This window comes from Gastrolobium bilobum, unplaced genomic scaffold, assembly GCF_033153095.1.
Source record: "Gastrolobium bilobum isolate Gb01-03AN ecotype WA unplaced genomic scaffold, APGP_CSIRO_Gbil_v1 utg16495, whole genome shotgun sequence".
NCBI classification, from domain to species: Eukaryota; Viridiplantae; Streptophyta; class Magnoliopsida; order Fabales; family Fabaceae; genus Gastrolobium; species Gastrolobium bilobum.
In genome coordinates, this window is record NW_026897958.1 from 253,274 (window position 1) to 279,381 (window position 26,108).

Here is a 26,108-nt window from a genome sequence, read left to right on the forward strand (position 1 = left end):
AATAAATTTTTGGTGTTACTGTTGCACTAAAGATTCAGTACATCCCACCAATAAAAATATTATATGTCAGTTAAAGCTTTTTTTCTCTACCAAATTTTTTATCTCTTCTAAGATGTGTCATGCTCCCATTGATGGGATGCACTGAATCTTGGTGCAATATAGCACCGAAAATTTATTCCAACAATCGGTAGGAGTGCCTTTTTTTTTTTTTTTTTAAAAAGAAAAATATCATGGCCCCCCCTCTAATTGTATCTTCCTGCAATGTAATAAATATAAAATTCATATATTTATGAAAAGTTACAAAATTTTTATTTACAAGTTTAAACTATATATTCCGAAAAATATACACTTAAAGTGTTTTTATTATTAGAAATACACATATAAATATCTGTATTTCCTCAAATATATAATTTAACTTGTAAAAGTTTATAAATATAACATTTTCTTATATTCATTGACTATATTAATTAAATATTAAGAAGGTTATTCTTTGTATACCTGAAAAAAATGTTATTCTTTGATTTTGTTAATTATTGATTATTTGTCGATTTATAATTATTAGTACCATGAGATAAACTTAGGAAAATATTGACAAAAATACATATTTGCAAAGCCCATTAAAACTCAGAAGCCCATTAGCAGGCCCTTTGCGCCTCCTTCTCTCCTTCGTTATGAAATTTGGGAATCAAATCGAAGGGTTTTTTAGGTTGAAGATCTGAAACCCTATTCCATCATTCTGTGAAATTTTCGAAAGTCTAGAGGACGATCGAATCGACGCTCTGAAATTTGAAAATTGTGATTGGGGAAAGAGATGCCTCAGAGACACTCGAAAAACAACAACGATCTCGCGTTCTTCACGTACGATGAGAAGCGGAAACTTGGGTATGGGACCCAAAAGGAGAGGCTGGGCAGGGACTCCATTAAGCCCTTCGATGCTTGCTGCCTCTGCCTCAAACCCTTAATTGACCCTATGAGCTGCCAAAAAGGACATGTCTTTTGTAAAGAGTGCATTCTCCAGTGCTTGTTGTCTCAGAAGAAAGACATTCAAAGGTTTTCTAACATTAATTCTCCCTCTTTCTCTTCTGTGGTTTCCTTATTATTTTATTTTTTTCGTTTCAGAGAAATAGTTAGGGATGAACCTTTTTTATTCTAAGCCTTCTCCTAACCGTTGCACCTTGCAATGCTATTTTCTATTTTGTTTAATGTTAATTTAGTTTGAATTCTCTAGTTGAAGTTATGAAGTATAGGATACAAGTTGAAGTGCATGCATGATTGAAATTCATTGGTCGTTCGTAGTTATCTTCATTGGAGTAAGGGTGGGAATGGGATCACTGTGGTTTTATGGTTAGATGTGAATGTGAAAAGTTCAAAGTATGTTCTTATTGCCATTTGGATATGATTTTTTTTTTTCAAAGCCGTATGGTGCTACTGACATACAAAGAATCTGCATAATTTTGCTAGGGTTGTGGCATTCATAGAGGAAGTTCTCTACAAGATAGCTTTATTCTTTTTCATAATCAATCGCCCTCACTACTTTTGAATGCTTTGGAATATGGCTTGTTGAGCTGTATAGTCTAAGGCATCCTTTCTGCAATACTGAAATTTGTTTTGTGAGTTTTAGTTGAATTTCATCCATTGCAACTGGGTATTGGCGTATAGCACGCTGGGGAGGGTGGTCTCCTGTTCATGAATATTAGTCCTTTCTTTTTCATGTCTCACCGGATGGAAGCATTAATGCAAGATGCGGATTCAAGGTTTTGTTAACCTGTGATGTCCTATTTAAGATTTGAGACAAGTGTCGGTAGAAAGCTTGAAGAAAAAATTGACAAATAAGAATATACTTTGCATGAGTTTGGAATTTGGATTATGGAAAGAGGAGGTTGCCTCATGGTGACAGTAGCTCCAATTTTGAAATAAAATATCATATTATATATATGTGCTTATTGGCTTTTAAAATGGGTATACATACATGTTTGCATGCTAGATGATGATTAAATATGAACAAGAGGAACTGATAACAATGAAAGTTTGAACATATTACATGATGAAAACTGAAAAGTTTAATGAACTATGATTTTAATTTTTTTGAGCGGGACACCACTTATTTAAAATTTGGAAACAGGTTAGTGAGAAAATTTAAGAAATTATTCTCTTGTTCAAGAAGTTTGCTTGCTCTGTAGGATTTGAATAATTAACTTGTGGGGTTCTTAATACGGATTTAATCAGGTTTTTTTTAGAGAATAATACAGGATTATATGGATATCCCTTTTTAGCCCCTTTTTCGTTTCCCAGTTTTGTGGCAAATGTCTTGCAAGAAAGGATAAAATCCAAGATTTAAGGCACTCTTGTATGCTATGTGTGATTATGATAATGAAATATTGAAATGATAATTAGGGGGATTTCTGAATACTTTGACTTTCTGTGAATTAACTAACGAGAAAAAGTATAAATTTTTCTCATAACCACATTATTTACCAAGTGTTGCTGTCTATCTGATGATTGCCATATCACGATTCTGCTCATTTTTGTGTGCCACTGAAGTTGTATGCTTCATAGCATGTACTTGCCATCAGCATTTTTTAAATCTGGAATATGGTTCCAGTTGACCATCGATACCACTCTTCAATGAGCTTTCAATTTGCTCAATTTAGTTTTACTTTCCTTTGTCATCAATGTTGGTATAATTTATAATGCATCAGAAAATTTTCTTAATATATTTTATCTTGCCCCTTAGGGGCCATAACTTGTTTTGGATGTTGCATGAGTTGTTAAACTTTTTGTTCTATCAACGGTTGCTGAGATTTTGTATTTTTCTTATAATATACAAAATGAATTTACCAGTTTTATCCAGAGGCTGCTGTTCTGAGTTTTTATGGAGAATAACTTCCATTAATTGCTCAGAACTTTAAATATATATTATCTTTGTTTATGTTATGTTTTTTCCTGGTATGGATATAAACACTGTTATGTTGGAGAACCTTAATGATGTAGTTGTGATGTTGATATTTACAACAAAACAGGAAGCTTGTGGCACATGCTGCTCAGCAGAAGCAAGAAAAAGAAGAGGAAGAAGAGAGATTGATGTTGCAAAAGGCTAAAGAGCTTGATGCTTTTGATCAGCAAAATCATGGTGCCGTTCCACAATACAGTGATAGAAATTATAGCCGTGATAAGAATGGTTTCCATGGGGCAAACAGTGTGAAGGTCACTTCCTATGAGGAGGAAGCCCTTCGGACAATGAAGGCATTTTGGCTTCCTTCTGCTACGCCAGAAGCTTCTGTTAAAGTAGAAGCACCTTCTACCAATACCATCTGTCCAGAAGGCAATGAGAAACTGAAGTTAAAGACACTATTCCCTGTCCTGTTCACTGAAGATACTAGTGAGCAGAAAAAATCCAAGGCTTTTGATAGGACCTACATTTGTCCTAGCTGCAAAGTTACTCTCACCAACACAATGTCACTTGTGGCTCTTAGTTCATGTGGGCATGTATTTTGCAAAAAATGTGCTGACAGATTTATGGCTGTGGATAAGGTTTGCCTTGTTTGCGACAAGGCATGTAAAGAGAGACATTTGGTGAATTTGGAGAAAGGTGGGACAGGTTTTGCCGGTCATGGGGATCATCTTGAAGCCAGAGATTTCAAGCATTTGGGAAGTGGTTCTGGGTTGGGGCTGGTTAGACCTGCAATGAAGACTTGAAGCCCAATTGATTTAGCTTGTCGGGTGTATGATACTCCATTCGGGATAAGAAAAATGTGCATTAACTTCTTCATGTTACCGTATTATACTCATCATTATCTGTCTTATCTAAGAGCTGTTCTACTTCTTGTACCAAAAAAAGAAAAAAGAAAAGACCTGTTCTACTTCGTGTAATTTTTATTTTATTTTTCTACCTTATAATTTGAAAAGTGAGCTTGTTCCATTAATACTGGTGCTTGGAAATATTAAAATGTATATAGGACGCAATCTAAGCTGTATAGTAGCCCTATTGTGCACGGGTAGGGGAGCATCAACGTAGATTGGTAGGCGATATAGAATCATCTACCATGGTAGGTGGAGTTAGTCAATATTAAATTATTAAACAGCTATAAAACTTTGATGGATAGTTGTATACCAACTTGGTTCGGGTACATGACAAAAAGATAATAATAATATTGATTTTGGTTATTGTATATAATTGATATTTGGGCGTGAACATGAGCTGGACCTTCTAGTCACGTGATAAGAAATTTGTCCAGATCAAACATTACCTGTATTTTTTATATTCATATGCTTGGCCCTTGTGTTGTGAACTATGATTTTAAGACGTAAGAAATTATAAAATCTAGGCCAAGGATTTGATATGGTGGATATAAAAGACCAATACAATGAACATTTTGAAGTATTCATCATTCTTAAACCATAACAATTCAAGAACAGGATAGATCCCTGAATAGATTAGATTAATTAGATTTTACAAGAATTTTTAGAAAACTAATTGTAAATTTTTTAGATGATTAATGAAGATATTTACTAGAGAAATTTTGTAAGCTTTTTAAACATTTAAATATTTCTAAAGTTAGGTAGGGTAAATTTTAAAATTTTATCTCCACAATATTCCTGGCTATATCTCCACCTTCCAACACCCTACGTTGAAGAGGTCAAGTAATTATAAATGGCTTTTTGACCCTTATAACCCTTTACTAATAATTAATTACCAAATTGACCTTCATTATAAACTATTTCAAAAATTTAACCCTCTCAAAAAACATAACACCAATCTGCCCCTGTTTGACCGTTGACCACGAAGCCTACCCGGGTACACCCCTACCTACCCGGGTATATTTTGAAATTTTTTGTTTACCCGGGTAAAAAGGTGTGTACCCGGGTATTGTTCTTGATTGCTTGAATTATTTACCCGGGTACGGATTAGTGTACCCGGGTAAATCTTGTATGCCCAATTTTGGAGTTCGTGAATTATCAACTATCGTTTCCTTCTGAATAAATGAATACAGACAATTTTTGTTTCTTTGTGTGTGTGTGTTTTTTTTTTTCCAATGTCTCTACTATATATTACTGTCCTTCCGTTTCTGGTATGTCAAACAATTCTATGTATAGATTTAGGAACAAATGGTTAGCTTATAATCTCCAGTGGTGTTACACGAGTTGGAATGCCAAGGTGCACTAAATTATGCGCTTGGGATAGTGGTGTTACAAAGTCTCAAAGTCTCTGATACAAGATTTACCCGGGTACACTCATCCGTACCCGGGTAAATAATTCAAGCAATCAAGAACAATACCCGGGTACATATTTTTCTATCCGGGTAAACAAAAAATTTCAAAATATACCCGGGTAGATAGGGGTGTACCCGGGTAGGCTTCGTGGTCAACGGTCAAACATAGGCAGATTGGTGTTATGTTTTTTGAGGGGGTTAAATTTTTGAAATAGTTTATAATGAAGGTCAATTTGGTAATTAATTATTAGTAAAGGGTTATAAGGGTCAAAAAGCCAATTATAAATAGATGAGACCCTGATAAGCAGGAATTAGATTGTTAATTAGCTCTTAATTTGAATTTACCAAACAAGCAATTGCTAACTCTTCAATTAGTAATAGACAGCTATAAAATTTTGATGGATAGTGGTTTGCCGAGTTTGATCGGTTACATAAAAAAAGTAATAATAAAATTGATTTTGGTTGTTGCATTTGCATATAATTGACATTTTGGTGTGAACATCACTTCCCGACTTTGGTATTAAATTATTTTTCGTGAAGATGACCAGGACCTGCAATAGTCACGTGAAAAGGGAATTTGTCCAAATCTAACATTATTATCTGTAAAGTCTAATCCCATCAGAATAGCTGAATGCACGGGAGCTGTTGCATTCCGCTCTTACATACGAACGAGATGCAAAAACCACAACCCCACAAAAAGCAAAAGCTTAAATCAAAGTGTGGAACTCTTTCATTTTCAGGCAAATGCCCTACACGCTGCTACTTGTTAATTGTGGCCATCATTTTGTAAGGCATTGAAGATACTTTAATTTTGAGGGTAAAAAAATCTAAGGAATAATAAAACTAACATTGCATAAAATTAAAATATCAAAGATTTAGATTTATTTATTTCGAAATATATTTTTTGCTATTTCAAAAGATTGTCACGCTTACTCTAATATTCCTGCTGAAAGATTAGGATTTTACTCTATAATTGATATCAGTTTTTGTTCACAATTATTAATAAGTCAAGTTGCAAAATTGTTTCGACAAGATTAACCCTAGTTTCCTTTTTATCATGGCTCAAGGGATTAATCTTACTAATAAGAATTATATATATATTCACGCCTAATCAAAAGAATCACTTAATTAAGAGAATTTTATGCCGTTCATATAGTCATAACTTAAAACTTATTTTTATTGAAAAAAATAGATTTGATTGCAGTTCATAATAATTAAAATATATAAATTAATGTATACAATTATCAGAATATATACATAAGTTATTTGAAAAATTATTAGTGTAGGTAGTATAAATTTAAAATAAATTTAACAATATTAAGTATGAGAAAAATATTTCTATGTTTGGTGTAATTTTTTTTTTCGACAACACTTAGCAGCAAAATAGATATGTTAAACCCATAAAGTATTTTTTAACAAAATTTTACGTGCATACAATTAAGGAGGTAAAAAGGAAGGGAAAAAGAAGTATTCTTTTGATTGACACAAACTTGTGTCATTTTAGTTGTTTTATACAAAGTACGATCGGTCGTACCTTGTGTGGTAAAACTGAAAAGTTGCTTTTTCTCTCTCTTTTTTCAGTCATATCGCTGACGTGTAAAGTGAAAAAAAGTAACTTTTTAGAATTACACAAAGTACAATTGGTCGTACTTAGGGGTGTTAACGAGCCGAGCCGAGCTTTGGTCTTAACGGGCCGAGCCTGTGTTCAAATGTGTCAGACTGACTTTAGCCTGTTACCTATTACGAATATAATATCAGCATGTGACCTGACTCATTTACAAAAAAAAAAGCCTTGTTTAGCCTGTTTAAAAAAAATAATACAACAAAAATTTATCCAAACAAAATATTCAATCAACAGCACTAGTAATTCCATAAATATTCATAAATTTAATGTATATCCAAATAGCATAATATAAAACAAAATCATTTAAAAAGTCTGTTTAATTAATAAAATAGGATGAAATGAATTGAGAAGAGAGAGAGCTATCACAAGTAGTATAAAAAATAAAAAAAATATTAATATAATAGGCAAGCCTGAGAGGCTCTAAGGCCGAGCTTTTGAATTGGAGCCTAAGACCTTTTTATTAAACGAGCTTTTATACAAGTCTAAGCCTGAGTCCAACAATCAATTTTAGACATGTAAGCTCAGGCCTTCACGAGCTGAGCCAAAGGCCCCTGTAAGGCCCTGACTCGTTTAGCACCCCTAGTCGTACTCTGTGTAAATCACTAAAAAAACACAACTTGTATCTTTTTAAATAATACACGCTAAACCCAAAAAGGAAAATAGAAAACATTGTCATTTGTCAAGGCACAAGATGGTGAAAATACAGCTCAAGGTGGCTTAGGTTTGGTGGGCAATGACACATGACGGCACGGTCTTCTTTGCCGCTGTCTATAATTCACCTCCCATCACCCACTTTTATAATTTTTCCTTATATCTCTCTTATATAAAAATGATATAATATAGAGGGCAAGTCTCCAACTTTTTAAGTTTAACCCGACCCAACAACCTTGCACATTGGTTTTTGTCCATTATTTTTTTTTTATTTTTTTTTGGTGTGGGTTTTTGTCCATTTTAAACGCAAACAAGCAGAAATATATTTTTTTTTTTTAATTCTTCCCATTTGTTCATTATCTCTATTTTGTTCATCGAAGTAGTACTTTGTCAATAATCACAAATTATGATAATTCAATTACTTAGCGATGTATTTAACCAATTTGAAAATTACAATTTGTACAAACTTAGTATATTAATTCTTTCAAAATTGAAGTAATATTATTTCAATTTTTCCATTACAAGCAATCCTATTTAACTTTAGATTTTCGAAAAATAATCGCCTGTTTTTCTAATTCAATTACTTAGCGATGTATTTAACCAATTTGAAAATTACAATTTGTACAAACTTAGTATATTAATTCTTTCAAAATTGAAGTAATATTATTTCAATTTTTCCATTACAAGCAATCCTATTTAACTTTAGATTTTCGAAAAATAATCGCCTGTTTTTCTAATATAAACTTACCATGTGAAAGATATTGCGGGAAATAAACAAAAAAACAGTATATAGCATAGCATATTTAATTTTATACAAAATATGAAAATAAGTGTTAATCCAACAGTTTTCGTTTTCTTCTGCACCAACAAAGGTGTAAATGAGCTGTACACGAGAGAGGGAGGTTCAAAATTAAAATCTTGGAACAATTTATTAAGAAGGTAATTATTGGAAGGATTACATATTTATAATAGTAATATAATGATTTGTTACATATATATATTAGCAACCTCTTATTGGTTGAATTAAGGTAATTATTGGAAGGATTACCTATTTATAATAGTAATCAAATGATTTGTTACATATATATTAGCAACCTCTTATTGGTTGAATTAGTAATTTCCTCCTAGAACTAGTAATCAACATCCTGACTGAGTATTTGCTAATAGAGACTCATGATTAGATTAGAATAGTATAGAATACTAACATCGCTTTCTGATTAACTTTTAGCCCCTTTTTTTAATTTAATACGTGATTTCGACTTTTTAAAGAAAGTTGTCTATTATTACCATATCCCAATAACCAATCAAATTCATAAAAGCCATATGCTAGAAAACGCAACTTGCCTTGATTCCTTGACAGTAAATTTGGCTACACATTCAATCCATTCAAACCATTGAATTTTCCACACGAATATACATAGTAATATAATATAACCTATTTTATGTATTAAATTTAAACTTAATCTACAGAAAATGGAATAATTTTATAATTTAGATATTTAATTTTTGGTGGGCAGGTTTGACTTATCTTTTGTGTTCTCCACTTATCTGAGAAATTGATCACGTTTATTATTTACGACTGAAGTTTCATTTAGGAAGATCCAAAATCAAAATTAGTAGACCGTAATTAATAATTAGAAAATATTATTCTTATTTTACAGAAAATTTAGGTGGGACCCATTATTAAGAGACCAAAAGTGAGAGGGGGTTGAAATTTTCAAAATGAAAGAACATCAAATAATTATTTGATATAAAATGAAATTAGTATTTTTCTTAATAATTGGGGGGAAAAATCTAAAAATCTTAGCTATATTCTAGTGATCATGTGGTAAAGCATTATCACCTAAATAGGGATTTGTATCATCTCATGTGAAAAAATAATTATGTGATCATGTTATTCGATTATAATTATTTATTTAAAAATCATATAATTTTTCTATCTTATCTCATCATCAATAGATAGTTGTAATTAAATAACAAATAGAGTAAAACACATTTTGGGTCCCTAACAAAAAATATGGTCTTCACTTTTGTCCCTTACAAAAAAAAGTCAACATTTAGTCTTTCTACAATTCCAATTCTTTGAAAATGTGATTCTTCAAAAATGAAATGAAAATCCTATTTAGTCCCTAAAAAAAGACTAATATAAGTTTTTTTTAGAAGAAACAAAAGCAGAGATCATATTTTTTAGCGTTTTATTAATCTCATGTTAAAGGAGATATGTTACCTCATATCATAGAGACAAACTTATGTACTCCACCACCTAAAAAAAATGACAAATTATAAAAAAATGTGTAGGAGAGAATCTTATCTCGAGAGTCATTGTTTCCTATTTTTTGTTACAAACTACGAGAGACTTTACTTTGACAAATAACATACCTAGATGATATTTTTTTTCAACGGAAGAGGATCCAATCGGACATTTATGGGTTCCACACGCCATTATTACCCGCCAACCATGGGATCACTATTACAATATAATCATAATATAGCCAACCGGAACAAACATCTCCCACTAGCTTTCATTACATAAACCTACGCCCCACCAACAACATAACAATCCGCACTGTGTCTTTTTTTTTTTTTTAATTGAAAAAATTAATCTTTCTTCTTTTTTCCTGAAAACCCAGAAAGTAAAACCGCGAGAGGTGTCTTAAAGAAACGAAAAGGAGGGATTTTGGGGGAGAATATAGAGTAGTTGGGGGAAGAGAAGAAGAGAAAGGGCTAAGCGGATTTTGGGTTTTGCGGCAATGGGGGATTTGGAGAGAGTTGTGGTGTTGGAGGAGGCAAAGGAAGGGGATGGGGAGGAAGAAAAAGAGAGGCTTTTGGAGGGCATGGCGGTTTTGGATTTTGACATGCTTTGCTCCTCAGTGGCGTTGCAAACTGCGCATGGAACTTGGGGGAAGCTTGGGGGAACCCTTGGTGCTGGCGATGAAGAACAGCACGGTGGGGTTTTGAGGATGTGGGAGGGTGAACTCCTCGATTGCTTCGATGACCGCACTATCGCTCTTGAATCTGCATGGTGAATTTCTGTATTATGTGCTTTTTTTATAAATAAAAAAAAAATTGTCTTTTGAGATGATTGATTGTGTTTGATATTCTGTATGATTTGAAGATGTGAATTTGCAGTGATACTGTTCATTTTGAATGCTTTTTCCTTGTTTTGGTGGAAAATAACATTAGTTATAATAATTTTGAAAGAAATGGTTTAGCATTTTTTTGCGATGGGTTTCCATTCACAACTGGCTGGTTTTACTATTTATTATTATTATTATTATTATTTTCTCAGCTCGGGGTGAGGGATTTGTGACATTCTCTGCACATTGAATGCTTTTGGCCAATGAAAGACTAAAATGCCAAAAGACACTCTGCATGGATAATGTGATGGGAGTTTGCGGTTGTTTACAAGGATTTGTATGATATATCATGCCTATAAATAGTAGCTCATTTTGTGTTGCAGTTGTCCTTGCTACCGATTTGGGAAGAACATGAAGCGAGCTGGTTTTGGCTCTTGCTATATTCAGGTATATTTAAATTGCTTGGAAATTCAAATTATCAAACCATAGCTTAATACTTTAACTAAAGGGAATCACTTTCAGAATTGGCGATTTCCATATTCATCTTTTTTATTTTTTAAAATATATCTCTGAAGTTTAAATTTACTTACTTTGTATTACAGGCAATAGTTTATTTTCTTCTTGCTACCGGTGCTTTGCTTAACTTCATTGCCTTTACTGTCACGAGGCGTCCCTACTTTCTGTACATAGCAGTTGCCTTCATCGTTACTGTTGGAGCGTATTTAGGATTCTACCGAACTTGTATGCGAAAGAAATTCAACATCAAGGTGGGTATTTCTGCTTATACTATAACTGTTTATTGACACTTAGGTATAAGGTATTTATAGATAGGTTTTGACAGAGATATTCATATGTTTCCTTCTATCTGAATCATAAGTTTTGTCTTGTTTTCTTGTTTATAAATACTAATAGAGATATTGTTGAATTATACATTTATACTCATTCTCCTAATATTTGTAATGAAATTATTACTAGCTGATCATTAATGCTGACTCTGGTGTAAATATGGCAATTCACATAGTTGGAGTGGGGAGTGGAATGTACGGGTTTAATTTGTCTGTTTACGGACAACAAACTAGTTGAATAAATTTGGTAGTTTACACACTTGGGAGAATACGCATTTTGTGAGTTTCTACAGATCTACTGAAATTATATATTTTATCACATTGAGTATAAACTGCTGGCACAAAAGAGAGCTTATGATGTTAAAAAGTATGATCTGACAACATTTTGGACTGTATGTATTATTTATTTATCTTGTTGTCTATGTAGTTTAATATAAATCGATCGTCTAGATACAAATCAACGGTCATTGTTTTTTCACCCTTTATCTTAATGCACTCCCCTATCACCGTTAATTTGTATTTGAACGGCTGAAATTCTTTCAGATGACCTTATGTCATATGAGAAGATCCATTCTATGAAGAACATTCTAATATGCGATCAAATGACAAAACCATTGTGTTGTCTCCTTTATTCATTTGTACTACTGTGATGGAGGATGTAGCAATATTCATTTTGCACTTTTGCCTGCATGCACATGTGTTGGAGTCAGTATTTAACAACCCAGCCTGACCATCGATCCGGCCGAGGTCACGGGTTCCACCGGGGGGTTGCAGGGTCACTACGCTAACCCAATTTTATATATTAAAAAAATATAAATATATATATCCTATATGAAAATATTAAAAATCAAACCACCAATCATCAAAGATTCAAAATATACTTAACATAATTCACCAATTACAACCACAAGTCAATATTACACAACCTAATTAAAGTATCAAGATGTCAAAGTACAAAACTCATATTCTAATGAGGTCACTACGCTGACCTGGTTCTGTCTCTTTTGAGAAGGTCCCTGACAAAGGAAAATTTAAAGGAAGTAAGAATGAGTTTTTGTTTTCCATCAACGACCATTAGTATTTCATTTGAATGGGTAAAATTCTTACCTTTTCTAGAAGATTCACGGCAGCGAGGTGAAGATTGAAGACATTTATGTCGCTGGGAGAGAAGAAAACAATTAGATTTAGGTCTGCAAGCATTTTTATTTTATTTTTTTAATAAAACGATGTTGTTTCATGGAATTTAAAAAAAAAAAAAAACATGCAGTGACTCCCTTTGACCCGGGAGTCACTAAAACCTGGCCGAGTTTTGGGGGTCGGAGGGGTCGATATGCATATAGAATCCAACTTGTGACCCCAACCCTCAGAGGAGAGGGGTTAGGGTTGACCCGGGTCAACCCGGGGGCGGGGTGGGGTTTTAAAACACTGGTTGGAGTATGATTGTTTTATATTTGATACTTTGAGTTATGTGACTTCCTAGTGTGTGGGTTGTAATGCATGTTGGCTTTATTTTTGTCAGGTACGTGCTTTTATTTTTATGTCGAATATAGGTTGACTAACTTTGATGTAATTTTGGCTGCGTTCGTATATCTAACACTATTAATTGGCACCTTTTTCAGGGTAGTGATAGCTCGTTGGACGATTGTGTTTATCATTTTGTCTGTCCTTGTTGTACCTTATGTCAGGTCATTTCAAAATTCTCTCTTCTTAGCTTGGGTTGTATAGACTAATTTAACTGTTTTCTGAGATAAAGCTATTGATAATGGAAAAATTTTCAAACTAGTGATGGCCATAACCAAAATGGGGGGATATGTATAATTGGCATCATTCATTGTATTGAATTTTTGTATCTTTGTAATATGATGCAGGAGTCAAGAACACTGGAGATGAACAACGTTCAAGATGGCATTTGGCATGGTCGGGGCGACACAATGTGCATAGGTGGCGTTAGGGATGTGAGTAAAGCACTCTATGAGTTATGTCCTCCTCCTATCGAATCCATCAAGTCTAATGATGAAAGTTGCACTGAAAAGAGCATAGATATCAGCAATCAATCTTGAATCTAAGTAGTGGGTATGTTTTGAATCAATGGCTCTTCATCTTAATTCTATCCCTAGTGTCTGCACCTCATATTGCATTCCAAATTCTCATCAAATTTCTTGGCCAAGAAATGAATGTAATGACGGCTGCAACAGACAGTTCATACTAGGACTAAGTATTAGCAGTCCACGGGAAACAATAAATGTATGCTCTTTCCCTCTAGGATTTGCATGACTTTAGGATGGAGAACAATGTTGTTTTTAAAAATTATCCCAGTAGGTAGAGATGTTAGTTTGCAAATGTGCATATTGGGTCTTTCATTCTCAACTAATGGGATCTTATTTTAACCATCCCATGTAGTAGTATACATTTTGATTAGTTCTATGCTGTTGAAAGAATGTCATCTTAATTGTTGTATTATAATGAAAACTTGTTCATTCTCTCTAATGGCCCGGTTTTTACTGAATTTAGGGAGTGGCAACACTCTTTCATGTGAATATTTTTGGATAGGCTCGAAGAGAGTCAAGTTTAGCTTAGCTAGACTCAATAAAAAATTAAGCTTATTTTTTTGGCTCAAGTTTAACTTGCTTTCTAAGGAGGCCACTAAAGTTGCAATTTGAAGCCTATATTGTGACAAAATATTATAATATTAGTTGCCACTTGCCACTGGGACATGGTTAAAGAGTCTGCGAGGAAGTTGTTACTTTTAATCTTCGAATCATGTTCTTAAATAAGGGAATTTCCAAATGCAATTTCACAGTTAGCTCATCTAAAAGCGCCTTGCTCTGCAGAAACCAAATGATGTGGGAAAATTTGTTTCCATCACAACAGTGTCGTCTTATCTATGTTGAAAGTCATACCTACATGTGATTATTTTTCGTGCCATATAATATAAAAGTGCCATGTTGACAGTTCCTTTAACAAAAACAAATCCAACTTAACTTAGCGATTGACTTGCCTGATAGTCTGATATTTTAAGGACTTGGTGTGGGGTTTTAAAAATATAAGGAATCATGTAAAATAAGTAAAAAAATTTGAGGACCAAAACTAATATGTCAATGTTCATGATCTTGATGGGCTCGTTTGGTGGACAATATAGGATAAAGGCATGATATGATATGGGATTGATAAGGGTAGAATATGATATGAGACTAATAAGCTTATATCATGCTCTGTGTTTGTGTTTGTGTTTGATGAGCACCTGATTAGCAATCTAATAAAATTATGTAAGAAGGAGAAAAGAGAGAAAAAAAATAAAATATAATGCAATAAATACAAATATATTGGGTAGCGTGAGGATATATTGGATATCCAATATTGGTATCCTATCATGTTGAATCTTAACACATCTCCTCTTATAGGATAAGAAATCATGTATTGAATAGGATAAAATGAGACAATAGGATAAGCTAATCATATTCTATTGACTTACCAAACAAGAGATAAAAGTAGGATATGATAAGTTATCTGTTGCGTAAAATCAGCAAGTGCACTGATCGTATCAAGTAATAAAAAGTGAGTAAGAATATCGTCCCACGAGGATTGAGGCACCACAATTATTTTAACTATTCCTTTCTTATTGGATGAATAAAAGTTGGTTTGAGAATATTTGTGATTGTAAAAATTGAGAACTATTCAAGACTTGTGAACAATTCAAAAGATGATTTTAAAAACTTAAAATAAAAGGATGAGATTTGAGAAAATTATTTAAAAACTATTGCAGTAAAGGACTTCAATTGTAACATCCCTGTCTCGAGCCGGTTCAATTAACATACATATGATAAAAACAGAAACAGCGGAAGACTAAACTTACAAAAATACGAGTTAACTTTTTCTTTTTCTTCATTACCTATTACTAGGCGTAAACAAAAATCGGGCAGAGTTTCCTCTATAAATCGGACAACTGGGGATTTTCCAATCCCACTCAGAAGCGTTTCTTGATAAACAGTTTATACAACATATTAATCCAGAAGTACCAATCATGCAAATATAATCAGATACCCATCCATGAGCGCATGCAAAATATGGCTCCGTGCCACTATCCTAATCAGCATGCAATCCAATAAGAAATCATAAACTGAATAATACATCATCATATAACGTGCCTGAATACCCAAATGTACATGCATCAAAGTGACAGACATGTACAAAACATATACAAGCCATATACAAAATAAAGGATCAATATCATGATCCATCAAATGCGGAAATACTAAAAGACATCAAACACTCCAAAAAGGTGGTAGCCTACAGCCACTCAAAATCCGATCTGTCAACTGCCTCAGCCACGTGTCGTGTCCCTGCCTAGTGAGGACTCACCGAAAATCTGGGCACCTGAAAATATGTCCCCAAAGAGGAGTGAGATTACAAATCTCCATAAGAATACATCGTTGCTTTCTAAATTCTTATTCAAGTTACAGACTTATATGTGTCCATATGAATACATCCCGTACTTCTGAACCTATATATACTTGGAATAAGATATTGTGACACACAAATAATGTTACGCACAATGTTACGACCACATCTTAACCGTTGATTTCCGCCAATCAACGGTTATCATTTATTGCGAATTAATAATTAATTAATGAGTTTGATTTGAAAAATGATAACCGTTGATTGGCGGAAATCAACGGTTAAGATGTGGTCGTAACATTGTGCGTAACATTATTTGTGTGTCACAATATTCTATCCCTATATACCTTATTATGGACATCCGTGGCAGAGTTTTATGAAATTTGAGTAAACCACTAGCATAAAGTACTTGTTTTATGATTTTTTATTTTCTGAGTAATGTTGTATTTTCTAATATCTATCTAATTACTTAAAACAGAAAGTACTAAATAAAAAATTGAAGCAGTGAATGTGTTTATAATTTAAAAAATAATTTCTTGTTATCAAAAAAAATAAATAATAATAATAATAATAATTTCTTTTTTTAATAACTATGAGAGACATTAGGCTGATTAGTTCGAAATATATAGACTTATTTTATGTGGAAAAAAAAATTAAAAACTATTTTGAAAGTTTGACATATTTAGTAATTGTCTTAAAAATAAACTATCCCAGGTTAAAAAACATAAGCTCCATCATTCCTAGCTCAAAATGTTTGCTCTAGTTTTGAATATTTTATTATGAAGAAACACAAGAAATAAAAGATGTAATTGACCTCACAAGCCTACGTACCCAAAGCCCCAATAAAAAGAAAAAGAAAAAAAAAAAAAGCTCCATTCTCTGATGACTATGGGCCTCAATGATGCAATCATCTTTTTGTTGTATTGATTGCATAATTTGTTAAAGTTACTTTGGTCAGTGCCTTTCTTCTGGGCTGTAATTGTGCAAAACTTTCACTGTTCACGCATTTGTTTTTGTATTGTGCAAGTTTACGCCTCATTAATGTCCTTATTTGTCCTTGGTTTCAGAAATCTGAGCTGTGCTTTTTCAATAAGTGGCAATTTGGTTATATAAAGAAGCTGTGGGAACAATAATATATCCAATGATGCATTTGACCATAGAAAACATGATTAGTATTAGAAAAGACAGGCATGATAATGGTCTCGTTTCTTAAAGCAATGGAGACCAGCATTCATCCCACAATTCCTATTTTTGTACATCTATTTTTATATCTAATCGGAACAATGTTTTGTCTTCCTTGTCTTTCAAGTAATAATGCAAGAGAGTGGAATGTTCAAAATAGGGCCTTGTGGCCCCTCTCTGATGGCTCTAGTTTTGGACTGAAAGGAAACATTGACACACAGAACATATGGACCGAATAAGATTGTTATCCCTCAGCTTCCTTTGAGAAAACTGGAATTTTGTTTCTGCAACTGAGACCATCAAGTTCTCTACCGTTTGGAGCTTCTCTCCAGTACACTCATTGGAGTTTCAGTGCTTAAAAAGCTTGTATCTATAGTTGACTCATTTGCTTCCATTCTCACCATCTCTTGCATCAACTCATAGCACTTGGAAAATGCCTCCTAAAATAACCACCATCAATATCTTGACAATAAATACCAATAAAGAATCAAAACATTTGCTTTAAAGGATAGTTGTTGAATGTAAACTTACCTCATCTAGATACTCACAAGCTGTAATTGTTCCTCTCAAGATAAAATATTGATGCGGGATTAGTTCATTAGACGCATATATAAGAGCAGTTGCAGCAATAGTTGAAGGTTTATGCTCTGATAGCTTAATGTCTGCAGCCAAAAGAGGTATGCAATTCAGATTGTGTGTTGATTGGAATTGAAGAATTGAAGATTAAAATGGAGTTACATGTTTAAATATAAGAATTGTACCATTATGAGCATTGAAGATTATCTCTGAAGCTCGCTTTTTAAGTGCTTGTTTCAGTGACTGGTCTTTGATTTCAGCCAAAGAGATGAAGAAGCGCAAGAAAGGAAAAGGTGTAATTGACCTCATACGCCATTTCAGAACCCCAAGAATTAGAAGCTCCATTTTTTGAATGCTTCGAGCATCAAAGATGAAACCTTTGTTCTGTTTCATTGATTATACAAGCGTCACTTGTTCATATTACTATGGCATTGTATAAATTCTCTTTCTGCTAATGAATTTGAAGATTTACCTGGATATTATGGGAAAGTGATAAAGGTGTGTTCTTCATCTTTGACGCTAGAGAAAGACATGATATGACAACGAGCCTTAGTACCCACGGCTTCCCCTGCAGCAAAATCAGAGGACTGAGCTTGTACATTGCCATAGTCTTGAGGTACAAATGGAAATCTTGGAAACCTTTTTGAGATAGGATTGTTCCAAGGCTTCCTTACTAACTTAAGATTAAAGGGGAATCATTAGATGTTTGCTTACTGGAATTTCATGCCTTGATATGAAACGGTGCAAGTAATTTATAGCAAGATAAGCAACAAATGGGTCCAAATTGCATGAAAGCTGGACCTGAAAAAATATGACATGACAAACTCTAGCAAATGTGACATGAAAGAAAGAGAAGGAATTGAACATACTATACTATACTATATGGACCCTAACTTTCACCTTATGTATGAGAGAAATGGCTTCACGACTGAAAGAAACGTGAAAACTTGTTGAACTTGGAGAGTTTGGTGAGAGAATGTGATCAGATTCGGATTCAAAGAGTTCTGATATATTACGGCTTTCCTCTTCATTGAAGATGGCTAGTGGGTTTTCAAGATCAAACTCCATCTTTTCTTTCTTTCTTTACTGTTTGTTTGTTTGTTATTGAGGAATTCAAGGATAACATGAGAAAGACAATGAGAAAAAAAGGTCTCAAGATGGTAACTGTAATGATGGAACAGAAGCTTCGCTCTCTGTGCTGATAAAGCGATTGTGCTGACCTTCTTAGTTGGCAGAACTATTGACACATTATGGATCCTTTGTTCCTCACTCTTCTTTAAATTCGACTGGTTTCGAAGTAAAAAGTATCTGATTTAATCCTTTCACTTTCATATTTCAATTCTTATCTTTTAGTAGGAGTGTTTTTAAATTTCAAATGATAACAGAATAATATCGTTGGAGTTAAGTTATCTGTATTTATATTTTCAAAACGACATTATTTTAGAATTTAAAAATTAAATAATTATAATTATAAAGATTATAATAATTTTAAAATAATTAAAATTATAAAAATTTCATGATTTTTATCCCAAAATAACATCGTATTACACTTACTGCAGATAACTTATTTTCAATAACTGCCTCCTAAAATCAATTAGCTTATAATCCACCACTACATATTAAATTAGAGTAAATTCTTTTAAGAGTGATTAACCTATTCTTTATTAAAGAATAACACGTTATTTTCATACTTCTTTTCTTTTAGACTTTAAATTTAATTTATTTTGAAATTAATTATACATATATATTTTTTAGAATTTTAAAATATTATATATATATAAGATTATATCCAATTAATTATTAATTACATATACCTTATTATAATTTTAAAGATTTTATTTCAATTTAGGCAAAGCTGACTTAAATTCTATTATTTATATAATAATAATAAATAATATAATGAGTTTAATATTTTTTTTTCTATCCCAAGAGATGCTATTGTTTTAGGATTTGATGAGGATATTTTAAAAAATTCATCCTACAAGATAGAAATAAAATTTCCAAAATATTTTACATTTTTTTTCTAAAACCAAAATAACATCATTTTAAAATTGAAAGAGATAAAATTAATAATCTATCAACAGGATATACACTCTTTCTTACTATAATTTAGGGGTGTTCGCGGTCTGGATTGGATCGATTTTCGAAGCAAAACTCATCTGATCCAATCTCTTCGGTTTGATCATGTAATCATCCTTTCAGTTTAGATTTTTTTTCAAATCCAATCCAATTTTTTTCGATTTGGATTGGATCGGTTTTTAGTTTTTTGAATATCCTACAATTAGTTTCATGATTATTGTGCAAATAACATCTTTTGTATATATTGGTTTTGTAAAAAAAAATTTGAAATACAAAAATATCAATAAATAATACTATAGTTGATGAGACGTGACTAAGTTTTTTCTTGGGTTTAGTTGATGAGTTAATGGGTCTTGGGTTTAGAAATTTTTGAGCTATGATTGGAGAAATGACCAAGTAGGTAGAGGAGAATTAATATATTGGATCGGTTTTCATCAATCCATCCGAAAACCGATCTAATCCAATTAAAATTTGCGGGGTTTTTTCAGTTTTTGGTTTATTCGGTTATCGGTTTTTCGGTTCGATTTCCGCGGTTTGAATCGGTTTGGATCGGTTGATGAACACCCCTACTTTATGTTATTGAATTAGAGAATAAGATATTAGAGAAATTTTAAAAAAAATAAATGTATAATACATTGAATTAGTTTTCACCAATCAAATAAAAAACTAATTCAATCCAATTAAAATGTATATTTTTTTCAATTTTTTTATTTTTAATTAATTTGATTATCAATTTTTTGATTCGGTTACCATAATTTAAATCAGTTAATGAATATCGTGCGTGTGTGTATATATATATATATAAATTCCGTATCCAGAACTTTTGTTGCCCTATTTAAAAATTCATTGCTGAGTTTTTTTTTCTTCTTCATTATTAGAGTTCCAATAATTAGAAAATGGATCATAAGATATTTTTTCCCCTGTAAAAAGAAAAACTCACGAGAGGTGAGATAAGGAGGGCCTAAAGGGTTCAACAAGTTTTGGGCTAATTATGAGTATTAAAGATCGCATTTTCTGTCACCTCACATAGATAAGAAAAGTCCTACCAGTTTTGTTATCAAAAAAAAAAAAAAAAAAAAAAAAAAGTCCTACCAGTTTATAAATTTAAGAAAGGGAACATAATAATAAAGCATGTGCGCTTGAACTGACATTAAATTACAATCTTTTGGTTAAAATTGGGAGTGTCACATTTACTTCCAAAAATCTACACACATGAAGGGTTGAATCCCAGGTCCCACCGATATCATGATGTTCATAAATTTCTATTATCCGTGCTTACATATTCTAGTCAAAATTATACGCTGTAATAGCATAATCATGCAATTCCCTTCTGTTTATGTGGGTATCACATTTTGTGTTCTAATATTTCACTGTAGAAGATATCTATCTACATTCTGTTTAGTAAGGCTTAGTTTAAACCTCCAATTTGAAAAACATGTTTCCATCAGAGTGTAAGTGGTCCTCTGCTTGATCTTATAATCAGAGCATGGTAGAGACAGTTGTGGTTTGTATTCTCCCTTTTGGCAGAGAAAAGCGCTGCTAAACATTGAAGCGTGCTGCTAAATCCATCACTAAGTACAAGCTGGAAAACCAACTTGTCCTATTGGGACTCGTTCACACCTTTGTAATGGAAAGCATGAGTAGCTCTTTCTGTTCTGTGTTTATTTGATGAATAATTGAGCTTATTACTAGCTAAACAATGTTTCATGTCATTTTAATTATGACATAGTGCACAGCACACCCATTTTTAGTTTCGGCTTTTGATATTAGGCACACCCCTTTTGCTTGGAAAAGAAAAGGAAAAAGCAAGAAACCTACAATGATAGCTATGAAATCTTTACCTTATTCCCTTTGACTCATCTGCTCTCTGAATCCCAACAAGAACAAAAAGGAATCCTCTTTTACCATTACATCCTCAATAATATAATAACTTTGACTAGTTTTGATAACTCTACTATTATTGTTAGACTCACTATGATAGTAATATTTTGCCGGGTTACCCCACTGTGATAATGAAGTTAATAATGTTGCTAACTTGCTATGTGTCTTATATCGCAGAATATTGAACACTAACCATATCTCATCATGTAATACTGATTCGGCATTTGTGTTTTAATTTATAAGACATAAATGCAGAGTTGTTCACATGATGATGATCAAGACAAGAAGTGTGTCAGAAACGTCCCACTTGAATTGACTAGCGTCTGGATTGGGAATTATCTGTAACTTTGAGGCTATTGGGGGTCTTTAGGGACATTCAATTGTCTTTACTCTTTACCAACAAGAGGTACCATTGCATTGCATGTGACTTGTGCGAGACAATTATCTAATTTAGTTTCGTACAAGCGTCATATCTTGTGAAATTTTCACGAATTACATATAAAGATAAATAGAGTACTCCAAGGAGCTTAGCCTACTAGTTAAAAGATATATTTTATAACTTAATTATACGAGTTTAATCAATACTTTAGTTTATATAATTATTATATTTTAAATTTGTAGAATTTATTAATTTTAAAACTATATATATGTATATATAAATTTAAATATCAATGTAGCCAATGACAGAGCCAGAAAAATTGAAAAACTAACGCCAAAAATCAGCCAACCATAAAAAAAATTAGTGCCAATACCAACAGCTATGGAGGAAGCAAACCATTTACAGTCACTGAAGATCAAAAAGATTTCTGATTTGTCAAGGCACTTGCTGGTTCCAATGTGGCTACACCACTTAATGTAGCAAGATATTTTTTATTTTGGGATTATAAGATATTAGAACTTTTTTAATTTATAAGTCATTAATTTACAGGTATATATATGTAGTGTTATTTTACTTATTTTGTTTTATATTTATTAAGGAAAATTTTGAAGAAATTAATTATAGTCGTATAAATATTTTATTTGGGCCAAATAAGGAATAAAATGTTGGTAGGAAGGCAATATGTTGTTTTTAGATAAGATAATTTTTTTTCCTACATCAAACACCACCTAAAGTTGCTCGAAAATAATAATAATAATAAAGGCTAAAAATATTGTTACATTTAATTAAGGTAAAAGCTAAGTCAAGAGTGTTTCCTCACATTATGAAAAACAAATTTTTTTTAGGGAAAAGAGTATATCATTTTAAAAAATACAAAGTTATGTCATTTTAAGTAAGAGAAATAGATAAATCAAGAGAGAAAGTGAGAATTTTTTCTAAAGATGTGGGTCTCACTCTTTGTGAGAGTAAAATGATGTAAGGTGTCATTTAAAATGACACACTTTTTTCCTCTCTTTTTTTTATCATACTCGGAGTATGGTAGTTAAAATCTCGATTTAAATCTACGCTTTTACGATTTTATAATTTTTTTAATCAAAATAATTTCATCAAAATTCTAAATATTTTTAGGTTTTTACGATTTTTTTAATATTAAAATTTTACGTTTTATGATTTTTTATTCACCTTTTGAATTAAATAAAGTTATTGTGTTGTATGGCATTGAAATGGTCCGTACGTATGTCGCTATGCTTTTGGGTAATCGCATTCTAAAAAAAATTCCAGGTGAATATTACAATTTTTTTTGTGTGGTGGATTGATGAAGACTACTTATTGCATACTATTTACGCGTTACATTCATTTATATCATCATGAATCATATGTAATTAAACAGTAAAAATTATACAAATGTGAGATAACAAATATGTGTAAATAGTATTATTTTTAAATTAAATAGAGCATATAATTTTATAATATTTCTTGTTTTGCTCTGGATACAAGGCCAGTGAAAGGTTTTTTTACCTTATAATTCTACTTTTATCCTTCGTATTTCGATGGGAAGTCAGAGTCCTTTCAGAAGATAATTCTTGTCGTTTAGAAATTTGGTCGATTTTTTTTTTTTTTTGGTGAAATAAATTTGGTCGATTTTATTTCTTTTGTTCTTTGACACTTAAATATTTAATTCTATTTGTATAAACTTTTTTAAGATTTGACAAGTCAGGCTACGACAAGTCGACAACTATACTCTAAATTTGTACCTTTTCACTGTGAATCTGTGATGGACCGGTTATGGGAATTTTAGTACGGAATTTTTTTTATAATATATATATATATATATATAAAGAACATATTTTTATGATATTATTGAAGATAGTTATCTTATGTTATATATTTATCGAATTTTGTGTTATTTTTTTTAAATTATGAATCCCACATATTTGTCTCACCAACGTGAGTATTATCTCAAATAACATAAGATTAGTAACTTTCGTAAAAAAATATATTGAGGTTTAGTCTGGTATGAATTTAAAAAAAAAAATTTATTTTGTAGAAGTACATGATTTTTTCTTCTTGATCATTGAAAAACGCGCTTTTTTTTCTTCTCTCCTTACGGGCCCTACTTTTTGTTGAGTACGCAAGAAAATATTTGCTTCTTCTTGTAGTATAAAAATTGGTTTTATAATTCTCATGTTGAAAGAGAATTCAAATCTTATGTTGTAGAGATAAAAAGCATATGAAATTTATGTATTAAAAAAAATTATATGTAGGACCCATGTGTTAAAAACGCGCTTTTTTTTCTTCTCTCTCCTTACCGGCCCTACTTTTTGTTGAGTACGCAAGAAAATATTTGCTTCTTCTGGTAGTATAAAAAATGAGTTTTATAATTCTCATGTTGAAGGAGAATTTAAATCTTATGTTGTAGAGATAAAAAATATGTGGGACCCATGTGTTATAAAAAATTATATGTAGGACTCATTTCAGCACGAAGATCGAAGGGTGTGTAGGAAAATTTGAATTCTCATGTTGAATGAGAATTATAAAACCCATAAAAATTATATTGCCCTTTAAAAATATTGATAAAAAAAATCAAAAGTGTATTTTTCATATAATTTTATATAAACTTCATTCATGTTATTTTCACCCAAAGATAAACTAAAGTGAGTTTATATAAGTAATGATAAAAAATTTGCATTAAGGATTAATTTAGCATAACCTGAAAATGAAAGTAAAAATTTAAGAAATGAATATTTATTTTTATAATACAAAAAAAAAATTTCTTCATTTTTCGAGATATATATATATATATATTAATTGTTAAATTATTATTTTCTTATTATAATAGGCAGATCTCGTTAATAGTCAAATATTTTTTTTATAGGATTTGTTATTTCTTAAAACTTAAATTATAACATATTATCGTTGTATATTCTTCAAATAAATCAATGGTTTGAATATAAGTTTTTTTTATATGTATTTTTTATGAAAAATCCTAAATAACTTTTTTTGGGTAGGTAAATCCTAAATATTTAGTATTAGACATTGAAATATAAAAATTTATCTTTCCTTCAATGTATTGAAATATAACTCATATAGAACATAAAACATAAATATTATCTTTGTGATTAATATATTAATATTTGGGGAGAATTGAGTATATATTGCATTGAGACATAAGAATGTGTGCTACTTTTTTTGTTTTGTTTTTTTAAATTAAGTGAGCCTTATATTTCTATGTCTCACAACATGACATATCATATGTTATGTAACATATTATTCATTTAAAAAAGAAAAAGAAAAAGTAACACATATTTCTATGGCTCATAACATGACATAGTATATTAATGTCATGCAACATAATACTTAATGGGTTTTATAATTCTCATTCAACATGAGAATTCAAATTTTCCTACACACCCTTTGATTTCCGTGCTGACATGGGTCCTACATATAATTTTTTCCAACACATGGGTCCCACATGTTTTTATCTCTACAACATGAGAATTGAATTCTCATTCAACATGAGAAAATCAAACTCCATACTTAATTCTCTCTAATATTTTTCATATAAAAATGTTATTCCGCATATAAAATTCACATCTAAAAAAAACCATATATTCTCGCTAAAAGGACCTATGAGGAAGTTTTCTGAAAAAAAATATCTACTAAAGACAACCTGTTTAACAATTTAAGGGATTTTGACACTAAACAAACATTTAACAAAATAAAACATAGATACTTCAGGAGAAAACCCATTAAGAGAAGCTCAGTCGAGTATGGTAATATCTCAAAGGGACTAGTTTCTAATAAAGAGTTTTTGTAGATGAAAGTGACAAGAAAACAATAAAAGAAAATACAGAGCCAAAATATATAGAGCTATATGTTCCTGGCCTGCGATAATTTAGATAATAAATAAATGCTTGGGCTTAATAAGTAATAACTCTCATAGAAGATAAAATTATCTCTTACGTACATATAAAAGTAGAGAAAAGTGTTTGTCATTTTATATGACAGAAATTTATGTCATTTCAAGAGAGATACAGACACAGAAAATTTGAATTTTAAATTAAAAAAATCACTCACTTTCTCTCTCCCATGATTTCCGTTTTTTTGTGTCTATCTCTCTCCTAAAATGAAGAACTTATGTCATTTAAAATGACAAACACCGAACCCATAAAAGTATATAGGGTTATATTTTTTTATATGGTCCCACTT

At 31.6% G+C, this 26,108-nt stretch overlaps 3 protein-coding genes across 3 annotated transcripts; 2 read left to right on the forward strand and 1 right to left on the reverse strand.

Moving 5' to 3' along the window:
- Positions 1 to 702: 702 nt before the first annotated feature.
- On the forward strand, positions 703 to 3,924 carry LOC133311721 (E3 ubiquitin-protein ligase CSU1). The gene is made up of 2 exons (XM_061512813.1): positions 703 to 1,050; positions 3,021 to 3,924. The coding sequence occupies exons 1-2, from the start codon at positions 812 to 814 to the stop codon at positions 3,694 to 3,696; spliced, it is 915 nt and encodes a 304-aa protein (XP_061368797.1). The 5' UTR covers positions 703 to 811; the 3' UTR covers positions 3,697 to 3,924.
- Positions 3,925 to 9,952: 6,028 nt separating this feature from the next.
- On the forward strand, positions 9,953 to 13,885 carry LOC133311745 (cell number regulator 2-like). The gene is made up of 5 exons (XM_061512837.1): positions 9,953 to 10,507; positions 10,946 to 11,009; positions 11,165 to 11,329; positions 13,027 to 13,092; positions 13,276 to 13,885. Exons 1-5 carry the CDS (start codon positions 10,236 to 10,238, stop codon positions 13,465 to 13,467), a joined length of 759 nt encoding a protein of 252 aa, XP_061368821.1. The 5' UTR covers positions 9,953 to 10,235; the 3' UTR covers positions 13,468 to 13,885.
- A 3,407-nt stretch (positions 13,886 to 17,292) lies between these two features.
- LOC133311740 (putative cyclin-D6-1) lies at positions 17,293 to 18,628 on the reverse strand. Its single transcript, XM_061512833.1, has 6 exons — positions 18,440 to 18,628; positions 18,275 to 18,361; positions 18,033 to 18,128; positions 17,746 to 17,944; positions 17,516 to 17,646; positions 17,293 to 17,424 (listed from the first exon to the last, which is right to left on the reverse strand). The coding sequence occupies exons 1-6, from the start codon at positions 18,626 to 18,628 to the stop codon at positions 17,293 to 17,295; spliced, it is 834 nt and encodes a 277-aa protein (XP_061368817.1).
- Between the last annotated feature and the right edge of the window lie 7,480 nt (positions 18,629 to 26,108).

Bases quoted from the DNA above. Each gene is read 5' to 3' on its own strand.
- LOC133311740 (XM_061512833.1), bottom strand. From the start codon at position 18,628: ATGGAGTTTGATCTTGAAAACCCACTAGCCATCTTCAATGAAGAGGAA. The intron at 18,129-18,274 runs GTAAGCAAACAT...ATTTTGCTGCAG, and splicing joins TATCAAGGCATGAAATTCCA to GGGAAGCCGTGGGTACTAAG. The intron at 17,945-18,032 runs GTAAATCTTCAA...TCAATGAAACAG, and splicing joins CACTTTCCCATAATATCCAG to AACAAAGGTTTCATCTTTGA.
- LOC133311745 (XM_061512837.1), top strand. From the start codon at position 10,236: ATGGGGGATTTGGAGAGAGTTGTGGTGTTGGAGGAGGCAAAGGAAGGG. The intron at 10,508-10,945 runs GTGAATTTCTGT...TTTGTGTTGCAG, and splicing joins ATCGCTCTTGAATCTGCATG to TTGTCCTTGCTACCGATTTG. The intron at 13,093-13,275 runs GTCATTTCAAAA...AATATGATGCAG, and splicing joins CTTGTTGTACCTTATGTCAG to GAGTCAAGAACACTGGAGAT.
- LOC133311721 (XM_061512813.1), top strand. From the start codon at position 812: ATGCCTCAGAGACACTCGAAAAACAACAACGATCTCGCGTTCTTCACG. The intron at 1,051-3,020 runs GTTTTCTAACAT...ACAACAAAACAG, and splicing joins CAGAAGAAAGACATTCAAAG to GAAGCTTGTGGCACATGCTG.